Source organism: Anastrepha obliqua, chromosome 1, assembly GCF_027943255.1.
Source record: "Anastrepha obliqua isolate idAnaObli1 chromosome 1, idAnaObli1_1.0, whole genome shotgun sequence".
Lineage (NCBI taxonomy): Eukaryota > Metazoa > Arthropoda > Insecta > Diptera > Tephritidae > Anastrepha > Anastrepha obliqua.
In genome coordinates, this window is record NC_072892.1 from 20,118,414 (window position 1) to 20,131,968 (window position 13,555).

General features: G+C 36.7%; 1 protein-coding gene across 1 annotated transcript in view; it reads left to right on the forward strand.

Annotated features, from left to right (window-relative positions):
- LOC129241873 (mucin-5AC) overlaps positions 1-13,555 on the forward strand; it is a 204,705-nt gene that overhangs the window by 135,540 nt on the left and 55,610 nt on the right. Inside the window, exon 2 of the mRNA XM_054878450.1 lies at positions 6,719-6,902. Within this exon, the coding sequence (XP_054734425.1) occupies positions 6,719-6,902 (184 nt within the window). The remainder of the gene's footprint in view (positions 1-6,718; positions 6,903-13,555) is intronic.

The window sequence follows — 13,555 nt, forward strand, 5'->3', positions numbered from 1 at the left end:
AAATAACGATATTTTGTTTAAAATTTACTGGTGAACTTACTTTCCTGTGTAGAATTTAGAGAAATACATATACTTAGGTGCGGCTACTAAATAGCGAGGCTGGCGCTACGGAGGTAGCTTGCGTCACCATTAAGGTGGCATAATTGAAGAAAATTTGTGCAAAACCCCGTATTATGATTGAGTGGATTTTTCAATCTAATATGCAATTCGGATTTAGACTAAAAGCTGCACTTTGAAAAAACTTAATTCTCTATTAATCCGCTACGCGACACATTGACAATTTGCCCGAAATGACCACAACCAAAGCCTTTATATAGCTTCCATTATTTTTTACGACTTACTGACACTTATATGCCCAGATTTCTTTTACTTTCAGAGAAATTTCACTGCAAGTTCACAAAGTAAACTAAAATAAAAGTTATTTTCTATAGCATAAAGTTAATAAAGTTAGTTGTTTTAATATTATTTATTGTTATTTCTTTTTCGCCTTCAGTATCACAATCTACTGAATGGCTTTGCTTGATATTATGCCTCTGTACATAACATAACATTCCACTGTTAACTTAACAGAGACGGGAGAAAACGCCCCAATTGTTAAAAGCCACACCAAAGCGCATACGGGGAGAGCAGTTTACGCTACGCTGCTCTCTTTGACAGAGTTTTTTTTAGCTTATCACTGTTAAGGACCCTAACGCACGTGCTATGTCTTGTATAGCTAACAGTTTTGAAAACCGTATACCAATAACGGCACCAAAAGGTGCTGCAGCCGATTGTTACTATCAGTGAACGACGAACAGCTCACGCTGCAGTATCGCTACGCGCAGAAAACCAGCGACGATTTTGGTTTCTGAATATACAACCAAAAAATTACAATAGCAAAAATAACGGTAGTAAATAACTGTCTCGTGTACAATAATAACATGATCGTCTTCTGGTGTTACGTATACGACACGGCGGCCGCAATGAGATATACATTTCGCCAGTGAAGCAAATACTCAGCGGCTTTCCGTGGTGTGCGGAAAGTGGGTGAAAGTGGGCATTTTCAATATTAGCTGGTACTATTGGTATTTGTATCTGGTTTGTGTCAACAGTGAAAATAGCGCAATCAGCGCGTTAGTCCACTCTTAACTGCAATTTGCAGATTTTTTGTTAAACACAAAATTTGTGCAACGTTTAGTGTAATTTCTACCGGTGAAATGTGCTGATGTGTCGGTTGTCCATGAGGATACTCAAAATTATATTAAATGGTTTTTTATGGGGGAGCTAATAAAAAGAAGCAAAATTGTTTTGGTAACAAAATTCAGTAAAAACAGTGAACAAATTCCAATAGACTTCCATGTAAAAAACAACAATGAAAAATGCGCTAAAAAATCAAAAGTTAACATTCAAATTTAAATTTTATATGCACACATACATACATGTCTACTGTTAGGCTAATTAAAGATTTTGCTATAGACTTTGAGTCCGTTGCATCCAGCATTTTTGTGTCAACGTTCCATTTGCAGTTAATTAACTTTCAGTTTAAAAGTATGTCAAATTGAATAAAAGGAATACATCCAACAAATAAATCACGTCAAACAACCGGCTGATTGGAAATATAAAATGCACGAAAACGAACTGAAAATCACAGACCCAAACACACACAGATAAACCAGCACAGGTACAAAAAGTGCTCGAGCAGCTACATAGAAGCGCATTTACATGTGTAAACATTTGCAAAAAACAAGCAGCCAGACATACATAAAATCATTCATTCATGTCATCATTGACGAGAGTTGCGACAGCCAAGCCGTATCCCATATCAGAAATTTGTTTAATTTTCCATATAATGCCGTTTGCTTCTTCATTTTCTTTTATTTTCGGTTTTTCCCTTTCGGTTGTCATCATTTTCGCTTGGCATCGGTCAACAGCAGCAAATCACCAATAGTAGCGGCAGTACCACAAGCGTTTTCTCCTTCCCTCTCTCTTTCGATCCACAGTAGCTACTTTGAGTTGTAGCCTATAACGAAAAACCGTAGCTATCATCGGTCACATTCGCTGGGAGCTGGGGGGCTGCTGACGTGCGTATTAGGTAGTGCCACACAAGCTTTGTCAGCAAGGATAGTCAGCCAACGACCGACTGCTTGTTCGCAATTGTTTATCATTCCGCTTTGTGCGCCATTGAATTTCGAGTTTGTTGGGTTTTATTTTGGGTTTTTTACTTCCATTGTTATTGTCTTTTTTTGGACTTTGTGTACTTCAGATCTTTCTAATGTCAATCAGAATCTCTTTTAGTTTTTCTTTTTTTTAACTATTTTGAGAGTTTTCTTCCCTATTCTTCTTGAAAGTAATCACCAAAATTGCCCAATTGTAGTTGTTGTAACATTTAAATCAGTTTTCCACAACATTTTGTCAGCAATCTGCTTCACAACCTTACAGGTGGGGTGAATAATACAAAAAGTATAGCTTAGTAAGAAATTTTTGTACAGTAGAGAAAATAAAATCGGTCCAGCTGATTAGACAATAACAAATTTAGAAAGTATCTAACTCAGCAGACTAAATTTATATGGCCTTATGTCTGTTAAGGATGCAACATAAGCGGAAATTTGGGATCCCGGAAATTTTTCGGGATTTTATGAGGGGCTTTTTGCCATTGACTGCCAAGGGGCAACCGCTATTGGAAAAAAACTTTTTCTTCATTTTGCTCTTTCACCGAGATTCGAACCTATGTTCTCTCTGAACTCCGAACGGTAGTCACGTACCAGCCCATTCGGCTACGGCGGCCACCTTAACTAAACTGATTTTAAAAATAAATTAAGAAATTGAGGAAATCCAAAAGTAATAAAAGAAGGGCAAAATTTGATACTGCTGTAGATGTTAGCCATAGAACTATTCCTTAACACTGCTGAGCTGTTTGTAAAAATATATATATATGTGCAGATATGGCGAATCTCACAGCTTCTACCCTATTCAATGCTTTGTTTTAGTTTGATTTGTAAGAATTTTTAAACAACAGAAGCTCCGCTCAATGCGACTGAAAGAGTTGATTTATTTTCAAATATTAGTGATGCAGTTCCCAATTCAAATCAATTTGCGCAGTATTTTATTTTTTTATAAATTGAAATACGTTTCTGGGGAATAGAAAAGTCTTTATTGTTAAAAAAAACTTTATAATAAAAAATGTTTACTTCTTGCGATTCGACACTTAAACTATTTCGGGATTATTATTTTAGGGATCATATAAATTAGTCCCGGGATTCGGGGACTGACATCCCTAGTCTAGCGGCCTCGGTAGTCTAGCGTAAGAGCACTAGCCTGCCATCCCAGAGGTTGTGGGTTCGAGTCCCACGCAAAGCCAATACCTTATCCATTCTATCCAAAGTCAGCGCATTACTTGCATTGTGGCTGCTAAAACAAACGCAAAAAACAAAAATAAAAAGACACAGTTACACACTGCATCAGTGGCGCCAGCAAGAGGAAGCGAGCGGTCGTGATAATAGCGCAGACACATCAAATTTAGCGAAGCCCTCAACTATCTGCGCGATCCTTCTGCAAAAAAATGTGAAACACAGATGGCGCTCCCAGCAGTAAAGAAGGCGTTGCTCCTAAGCAACGACAGGTGGGCATTTCCACCACTTAGGACTGGTAGCGGCAGGCTAATCAGCTACCCTGCCAAAAATCAAATAACATAGATTAACGAAACCAACGCAAGCCAAGTTTTGTCGAGGCCCCTTTGCTCCCGGGGGGAGTGAACAAAGAAAAAAAAAGAGTTCCTAAACTCAGTTGATAATTTATTATTAGAATATATAAACATAGCTAAAATACATAATCTTGGAAAAATCAAACATTGAGTTCGCATTTAATTAAAAAAAAAAAAAAATATATTGAAAAATGTATTGAAATGTAAGCGTTAGCTTAAATAATTTTGGACCGATTTTTTTGCTTAAAGGTGCATTACTTGACAAAAAGTTGAGAGCATTATGGAATAAGGAGTATTTCACGTTGATATTATTTTTTTTTGCTAGAAAATCTTTTTAGTAATTCAGATTAACCCACTAAAATAACTTTGGAGGGCTTTAGTCTCAAATGTCAATAAATATGCCATTCAGATGCATTGAAAGATAATAAGCAATGGATAGTCGTGTGGACTGAATAACTTTGAATGGGTAGTATTGGAGTAATATAAGGCTGTTTTTTTTGTTAAGCTGTGAAATATGGTTCCAAATCCGCAAAACTATTCGGCCTTTTAGCGCCTCAGTCTATGTGCATTGTCTACACCTGGGCTAAGGATAAATAGCAGCCCTTGCGAATGGCCCTCTTAGACAAATATTCGAAATTTGTGAGTTGTGATACAATACAGGGGCAGATGAAGCGAAAGGAGAAGGGAATGAACCAAACAGGTGGAACCAAACAGGAAGAAGGGGCTTTGGATTAGAGTATGACGACCAACGGTGACAATTTACGTTCGTATGATCCGCTTCAAATTACTGATGAATTTTATCAGGGGTGCTATATTTAAATCCGCAGGTTCGCAAAAAAGTGAGAGCCCATATGTCATAGCCTTTGCCGGACAAGACCAAGACAGCTGAGAAGAAGGTCTTGAACTAGTACTACCGCGTCCTCCAGACAGCTTCTGCAGAAAGTACTTGAAGCAATTCCAAACGTGTCCACAACGGAAAATGTCCGGTAAGGATACCAAGCAAATTCGAGCACTGCGGCTTTGTTAGTCTTAGAAGTTCCCTTGAGTACCCCTGATCTTCTGGGGCCAGAAGAATCTCGCAACTTTGCTCATTTGCTCACTAATCCAGCGCTCGTTTGGTTGACGTGAGACCCATCTTTACAGGAGCAGACCACAAGTTCTCAAGGAAACCTCAACCCTCTCAGTTTGCGTTTAAACCATCTCCAGGTCTTCTGTCTACCCAGCTAATCCCAGCCTGTAGTTTCCCTCTATGCCACTGTGACTGGGTACCCAAATGAGGCTTATATCGAAGTATTCCGATACTGTCCAGAGAGAGGTCAGGCATTCCCGGTGTAATTTCGAACGCACAAATAACGAGCCCAAGCCACTAACTGCCGCTTGGCTGCCGAAGTAGATATTTATATCTTTTACAGTGATTTTTGTTTTTGTTTGTCTGAGCAACTAGCAAGTACAGCACACGGATACATTTAAGTCCATTGTACTGCACTCAGATTCCCTTTTAATTTGCTTAAAATCTACCAGACCTCTGAAGAAATCTAGTAGATCTTGCGGGGCCAAGGAGCCAAGGTGTTTGCTTCTTAACAAATCAGTGCCAAAGACCTCAACCCTGATTCGAGCAAAAGCGAGGCAGACACACAGAAAATGCTCTCTGCCGTCTCATTCTCCTCTCCATCAGCTGGGCGGAATGCACTGTAGGAGATGCCCAACCTTTCCATGTGCTTTGCCCACAGAAAGTGGTCCGTCATCAGTCCAATCAGCCGCCCGCACTCCCTTCAGCTTAATGACAGAAGGATTTGCGCCAGTCAGTCGAACATGACAGGTAACATCAGTTTAGTCCATCTGAAGTAATTACAGAAGTAAGCAACCAATCCACTTCTTCCCTAATTGCGGCTACTTCTGCTTAGAAAACACGTGCATTGTTTAATGTGGTCATGAAGCACCGAAAAGAAATTATCTTAACATGTTTTATTCTATAAAGGTTTATAAATTTAAAATTTTTTAATCAAACTTCAAAAGTTTTTACCTCTTCCATATAAACAACTAAAAAGTTTCTTTTAATGGCGTTAGTAGTTACTTTTGAATTCTATCAAAGGAACCAAACTGTCTTCTTTCGCGATCGCCAGTGTAGATGTTCACATTTCTAAGAACGAAGCTCATCACCGCTTCAGCCTGCATATGTGTAGTGAACCATTTGAACCAACCGGGCGTATGAGTGTCTTCTTCTTTTCGCTTGACTAAGTTACCGTATAAATAAATTTCGTTAGAGCAACAACAACACGTGTAACATAAGTAGCCCTGCATAAATACACAGAAAATAGCCGAAAAAAGAATAGCTGAAAATAAACAATTGAATTGAATAAAATGAAATCAAATACAAACAAAAATCACCAAAAAAGAAAACAAACAGCGACAAAAAATGGTTGAAGTGCTGGTTGTCTAAAAGCGAAAGAATTGGAGCGAATGAAAGTGAAAAAAAACGAAACTAAACAAATCATAAATACACAGACTCTGAAGAATAAACGCCCTCGAAGTGCTTGCATGTGAGTGCAAATGGGTGTGTGCGTATGTATGTGTGCAGAGGATGTTAACTTTGGCGCTGTGCAAGAAACACCAACGAAGTTTCGAAAAGGGTGCAAGTAGAGCAACAAAAATAACGAAATGCGAACAGCTGCAGTATTTCTGGCAGAATTGGCAACAGCAAAAGCAACATCAATGAAATCATCATCAACTCTCGTACCAACAACGCGAATAGCAACACTCAAGGCATTGGCAGTGCTCCACTAACTCAGTCAGGCGGTAATTCAGTCAGTCGGTCGTTTGTTGCACAAACATACATATGTATGTGGCATACGTTTATTTCAAATAAATATTATCAAAAAGCAAACTGAAGTATAATCGAAATCCGCCGATTTTCCAGAGGCAACCGGGCGACCAAAATTGTGCCAATACATACAAACGTAAAATACCCATACCCATTCGTATTGACAGGCGCGCGTGTGCCAAATTTCGAAACAAATTCATGCCCAACTTATTCGTTAGTGTATTCGTCTACGAACTGTGCGCAAGTTGTCAAATCGCAATAGTTTGTCACCGCCAACCAGAAGAGAGCAGCGGCAGCCTTTTCTTCATATCCTCGAACGCAGAACAAAACATTTAATGGATTTGAAAAAAATGCAGACTTTCATTTGGAGTATTCTGTTTGGCCTTTTAATATTCGTTCCTGGTAAGTTTCAAACTGTTGTAAACAATAACAACTACAACATTTTTTTATACTGCCGAAAGGCAAGCTCAAATAGAACTCGCTGAAAATTATAAAATAAATTCCGTTTAATTTTTTCAATTATTTTATAACTACTTCAACCAAATACATATGGAAATGCATCCATATGTGCTAAAGGTCAGTGAAACCAAGTACAAATGGCTAGTCGATTAGGAGTAGTTGAATAAGCGAAAGCAAAACAATCCATTTAGCATCGTCGTATAGCCAAGTATTTCGCATTAAATTGTAATCCTGTAGTCAGTCGCCATCTCTTTAGTCAAATTATCGTTTCGTGTTTTTGGCAGCTGCATTATGATACTGGCATTTGAACTATGAAAATATGTAAGTTAGGGACATGAGCTGGCTCTTCATGTTTTAAAAAAAGGCTATCTGAGCAAAAAAGAAAAAACAACTGGCCTTAAAGTAAATGTCGAGAAAACAATAGTACTGTACCTTAATGGCACCGTATTGGAGTCATTGGTAGTGGGTGCAAAGGCCGACTTTGTTTTGCTAATTCTGCATTTAACATCCACTTCAGCACCACCGACTGCGGCGATCATGCAGCCATGGTAACAAAATTTGTCAACGCTTTAAGGGGGAGTCTGGTTTATAAGGTCAAAAAAATCAATTTTTTTTTTTTTGTTTTAAGCGATTCCTAATATATTTCAGAATATTCACACAAAGTTACAGAGCCTAATTCTCAATATTTCCGTAGATACAAAGTTACGCTATGACCGGACAGCTATAGTAAAAACTTTACCTTCTTTTCTCGACTTTTCATTTTTATGATTTCTTTGAATTGGCATACATCAATGAAAAAAAACTAATGAACCTTTTGAAATAAATCATAGCTTGTTCCCTTTAGTATTAAATTCTCATCTATTTGAAGTAACAAAATAGATAAACAAAATTTTTCAAGATTTTTATACCAAGTTGAAGTGAATTTTTTTTTTTATAGAAAGGCATTTTTTTCTTTAAAACCTCCAAAAAGTTGAAAGTTTCGAATTTCTCTCAGTTTTCTCAGTTCATCTAGAATAAAAAATCATGATAATTAGAAATCCATTTGAATTTTTTGCTTTAGATAATAATTACGAGTTGTATCTTGTACGCAAGTTGGAAACTCCAGCGTTGCAGCGCTCTACTAATTTCTATGTTAAACTTTTTTTTTCAACTTATTTTAACCAGTACACAAATTTTTTATACTTTTTAAATGTTCATTAAAAGATAGCAAAAACTTTGCAGTGCTAAATTAATTTTTTCCTTAAAAAAAACATCGCAAAGAGAGATTTTTAGACCTCATAAACCAGGCTCCCCCTTAAAGCGTTGACAAATTTTGTTACCATGGCTGCATGATCGCCACAGTCGGTGGTTCTGAAGTGGATGTTGAATGCAGAATTAGCAAAACACAGTTGGCCTTTGACATCCCCGCTCAAATGTAGCAAAACAGTGACATCGCTCTTTGCACAAAGTGTACATATTCAACTCCAGTATTAAGGGATTAGGGGTAGTCAGAAGTCCGAAAAAATTATGATTTTCAATAATTTTTTTTGCTAGTAAGTTGCTTTTTTTACAAAAACAAAAACATAGCATTTTTTAATCATGTTACGACTTGACTTTAGCTAAATTAAAAAAAAATGGATAAATGTCTTCAGAAGTCCCTTGCGGTGATCATCACAAGTCCTTGGAAATTCATCTAAAATCAGTCGGACAAAAGAAATTAGTTTTATCAATGGATAATCTTGTGCCTGATCGAAGCTTTTGTTTTCAAAATTAATATAACAATATGGCGGCCCCAGGAAATATTTTTCAGATTTTCGAGAAAAAAACATACAGTTAATTGTTTAAAAAACAATTTTAATTTTCGAAAAAAAAAAATCCTTCGATTAGGCACGAGTTTTTTATGTTTTTCAAAAGCAGTATACATTTTATTGAAATCTTCCAAGCGGTTTTTAAGTTACAGTGATCACCAGTTCAAAAAACATACAGGGAGAACGATATGAAGTGTTACCTATTCAAAACACCATAACTTTTTTGTGTGAAATTAGTTTTTATTGATTTCAAACACAAAATTGTTCAGAAATAGAGTTGTATTTTGTTTAATAAACACGGATTGTCCTGTTTCATTAGGAACATAAAGGCCGATCTCCGCAAGGAGAAATGGTCTAGAAATCGACCCTGTGCGCAATTTAATCATAAATTTTCAGTATTTTTCTAATTTCCAGAATATTGATGAACTGTAAACGTTTACTGTATTGGCTGGTTTAAAAGTTACATTAATATTCAGCATTTATTGTTTTACCAGTTTGCAAGTAATCCACAAACAAAATTTCTTTCGCATCCCAAAAAACTGATGCTAGCAACTTCCTGGCCGATTTGGAAGCAATACACATATGCCAACGATTAGTCCAGTCATCAAAGCACATTTGAAACGCATTTGAAGAGATCTTCTTCAGCTCCTTCAGCGAATTTTCCTTAATGGCCTCTAACGACTCAAAGCGGCATCTGCGGAGTGGAAATTTAAGTTTTGGGAAAAGGTAAAAGTCACGGGAGGATAAATCCGATGAATGCGATAGTTGTGCGATGATATTTGACGAGGTTTTGATCAAAAAAGTGTGCACAAAATGAGCCTTGTGAGACGGTGCGTTATCATGGTGCAAGATCCATGAGTTTTTTTTACAAATTGGGGCGTTCCCTACGCGCATAACTTCCAAATAATATTCTATATTATTTACTAGCAAACCCGGCCCCCTGCGCTGGGCACACTAAAATAGAATAGGTATGGTTTAGAACAGAATATATATGATTTTCATATTATTTATTTCTTTATTCTTTATTCAAGCGCTTTGGCATAAACAATATTTTTTGTTCTTCTATTTGTTTTTGAGTAAATATAAAATATAAATTGAAAATCAGGAAAAAAGAAGATTGTTTTTAAATTTCAAATCAACGCATATGAATAACTAAGAAACAATCGTCTTTTTTCCTGATCATCCATGAATTTTTCGTTTCAATTTATATGTTTTATTAAGCATTGGAGCTTTTTTAACCATTATCCATTTATATTTTTCAAAAAAAAAAAACGAAAAAAAAATTGTTTTCCACGAACACATAATTTCATTCGGATTTCACATTAAATTCTCAAATTTCGTAAGAAATTATTCACTGTTCCAAAATCCACTCCAAAAAAATTCACAAACAATTTTTACATGTTGCACTTACGTTTTTTCCTTATGGCATCCAAATCAGAAAGAAATATTGACACATTGTAACTCACACTGTCAATTTGACAGTTCAGTTCCGCCCCAAGCGTTAAAAAAGTAAGCGACATTATGGCTGGTTCAAAAGAACGCTGTACCCGTTGCCAGTGCTCCGAATTACAACCAAACTTTACGAAACCCATTTTCAATACTTAATTAACAATGTGCGTAAGTTTGGTTTAATTCGGTGCAAAGACACGGCGGGTCCACGTTTTGGAATATCTTTCGAGACCCTAGTCATCAATAGGTTTGAAAATTACCCCCTATTAAAGCACTTATCAACAGCTTTCATTTGATATCCATATTGTACAAACACATTCTAGGGTCCACGTTTTGGTCTCTATCTCGAGACCCTAGTCACGGAGCGGCATGAAAAATACTCTGTATTAAAGCATTCACCAACAGCTTCAATTTGATATCCATATTGTACAAACACATTCTAGGGTCCACGTTTTGGTCTCTATCTCGAGACCCTAGTCACGGAGCGGCATGAAAAATACTCTGGACTAAAGCATTCACCAACAGCTTCCATTTGGTACCCATATTGTACATACACATCCGAAGGTTACCCGGGTCCACGTTTTGACCTACATATATCTCGAGCCCTATTTCCAAAATAAAATATAATCCATGTTACTCGTGGATGATGTAGCTTTCGAATGGTGAAAGAATTTTTAAAATCGGTCCAGTAGTTTTTGAGCCTATTCATTACAAACAAACAAAGTTTTCCTCTTTATAATATTAGTATAGATAGTATAGATTATTAATAATATTATATTATATATTAGCACCATTTGGAATGAATTCCGATTGCACAACTCCATGATAACCAAAGAAAACGAGTAGCTGGACTTTCACTTTTGACCGACTTTGATGTGGTTTTTTGGGTGTTGGCTCATATGAATAAAAATATAAAAAAAAATAAATAATTGGCGCGTACACTTCTGTTAGGTGTTTGGCCGAGCTCCTCCTCCTATTTGTGGTGTGCGTCTTGGTGTTGTTCCACAAATGGAGGGACCTACAGTTTCAAGCCGACTCCGAACGGCAGATATTTTTATGAGGAGCTTTTTCATGGCAGAAATACACTCGGAGGTTTTGCCATTGCCTGCCGAGGGGCGACCACTATTAGAAAAATGTTTTTATTAATTTTGCTTTCACCGAGATTCGAACCAACGACCTCTCAGTGAATTCCGAATGGTGATCACGCACCAACCCATTCGGCTACGGCGGCCGCTCATATGAATAGCGCCATTATACCGTCTGCTGACTGATTTGCATGTCAAACTCATACACTCACGTCTCATCACCTGTTATGATGGATTGGATAAACATTGGGTCCTAATTCACTTGCTTCAGCATGTGTTCAGTCACCTTCTTCCGATGAATTTTTTTAAAGAAATTCATTTCTCTTGGAACGAGTCGAGTAGCCACACGTCTCATGTCCAATTGATGGTGTAAAATGTTGCGAACTAGTCACAGGCTACCCCCTTCCAACTTAAATGATGGTTTGGTGGTTTTCCAGCACCATTTCCTTGACTTTGTCGCCGTTTTTATCCGGGCAAAACTTCCACGACTTCTCGGCCCTCTGCAAAAGCCTTATACCACTCGTAGACCCGCGTTTTTGATAAAGCACACTCGCCATAGGCTTTCTGCAAGATTTTCAATGATTCGGCATACAAAGTCCCGTTCAAAACACAAACTTTAAGACAAATTCTGTGTTCGATATTTTTATCCATAGTGAAAAACGCAGAGCACACCTGCGGTTGACTGATATAATTAAATGCCAAAAACGAGCTAACTGACAGATCAGGCTCAAACTCTGCGACACTATAGAGGACAGTTGCACTAACATTCCAGAAAAAAAAAATTTAGACATATATACATAGTATGTGTATCGCGCGCTTTTTAAATGAAATTTTGTTGACAGAATGTAAATTTTGCTGAGAAAATCGCATTCGAATGTGTTTATGTTCCATAGTTAGCGAATGCTGCACCCGTTGTGCACACAACTTTCTGAAAACCAGTAGTTTAGCTAATACTAGGGCTTCTTCTAAGTCTCTTTCAGTTACTCGTTGATTGTCCAATACGATTTCCTGTATTTTTTCTATGTTCTATGGTGTTTTTGCTGTTTTTCGACTTGCGTGACGTGGATTGTCATCAAGATTTATACGACCACGTTTAAACTCAGCAATCCATATTTCTACTGAACTGATTGAAAATTCTTTATACCGAACGTTGAAAGTATTCTTTCATAAATTTTCTTTGCTTTTAAAACTTCCAAAAATAAAACTTCAATAACTTGCGCGACGACCTATTCACGAGCCTATCTCGCCATATTCATGTTTGGACAAAAATTTTCATCGCGTATCAGACTCGTTAGAGCACGGCAGGGAGTTAAAGAAGGAATTCCGTACTTTCATTAGATGTTATAATTATTTTTTGACACCCAGAAGCGAGGCTGGGACAGTCATATTTTAAGTACTTCAACCGTTTCAGTTTATATTCTTCTTTTCAAACAATTTAATATTTGACTATACTTTCTGCAACCTGCCTAGTATTTCTAACTATTTATATCAGGTATGGCCAGCCTTATGCTGAAATTGATACACTTATGCAGGCTCATTTTTATTTTCAGCAGGTAAACCAGTGCTTTTCTTATAAAATTTTTTTGCTTCAGCAAAAAGCGAAAATATTTCGGAGAGTGAGGTGCCTGTGTAATGCATATTTTTGTCATCTGATCCAAAATGAATATTTTGCACAAAAATTATTTTATTATCATAAGGGCAGTTGTCACACTAAGATTAAATAAGGAGTGCACCGATAAATTTAGGGTTGCAGAAATACAGATAAAGTAAGTGGAAGATAAAAAAATTAATATACCACCCCAGATTTTAAGCATAGTAAATACCTGAATACTAAATGGAAAAATAATATCTCAATAAAAAAATCGGCTATGTTACCTTATTTTCTACATTTTCAGCGAATATAAATTCGTGGAACAGTTTAAGCCGGCGCCAAAAATAAGCATATTTTAAAAAATTAAGAAATGGAATTGAGGATTTTGGAGCTTTGCTCTGTTTATTTAGGTCAGCCTGTGCTATAGCAACCTTTTAAAAAAATGTTTCCCTTTTCCAACCGCATTAAGTGCCAGCAAATAAATTACTATACATGAATGTAAATATTTATGTTGCTATGTTGTATTTCAGTCTCGACTACCTTCCCTTCTTACTTAATAAACGAAACAACCTTTTACTGCTGCTCGTTGTATTTATTTTATTTAATGCGGAGCTCGTGAATTTTTTAAATTTAATTTTTATTAAATATTTTCTAAACGAAATTTTGTTAAAATTCCACCCCAAC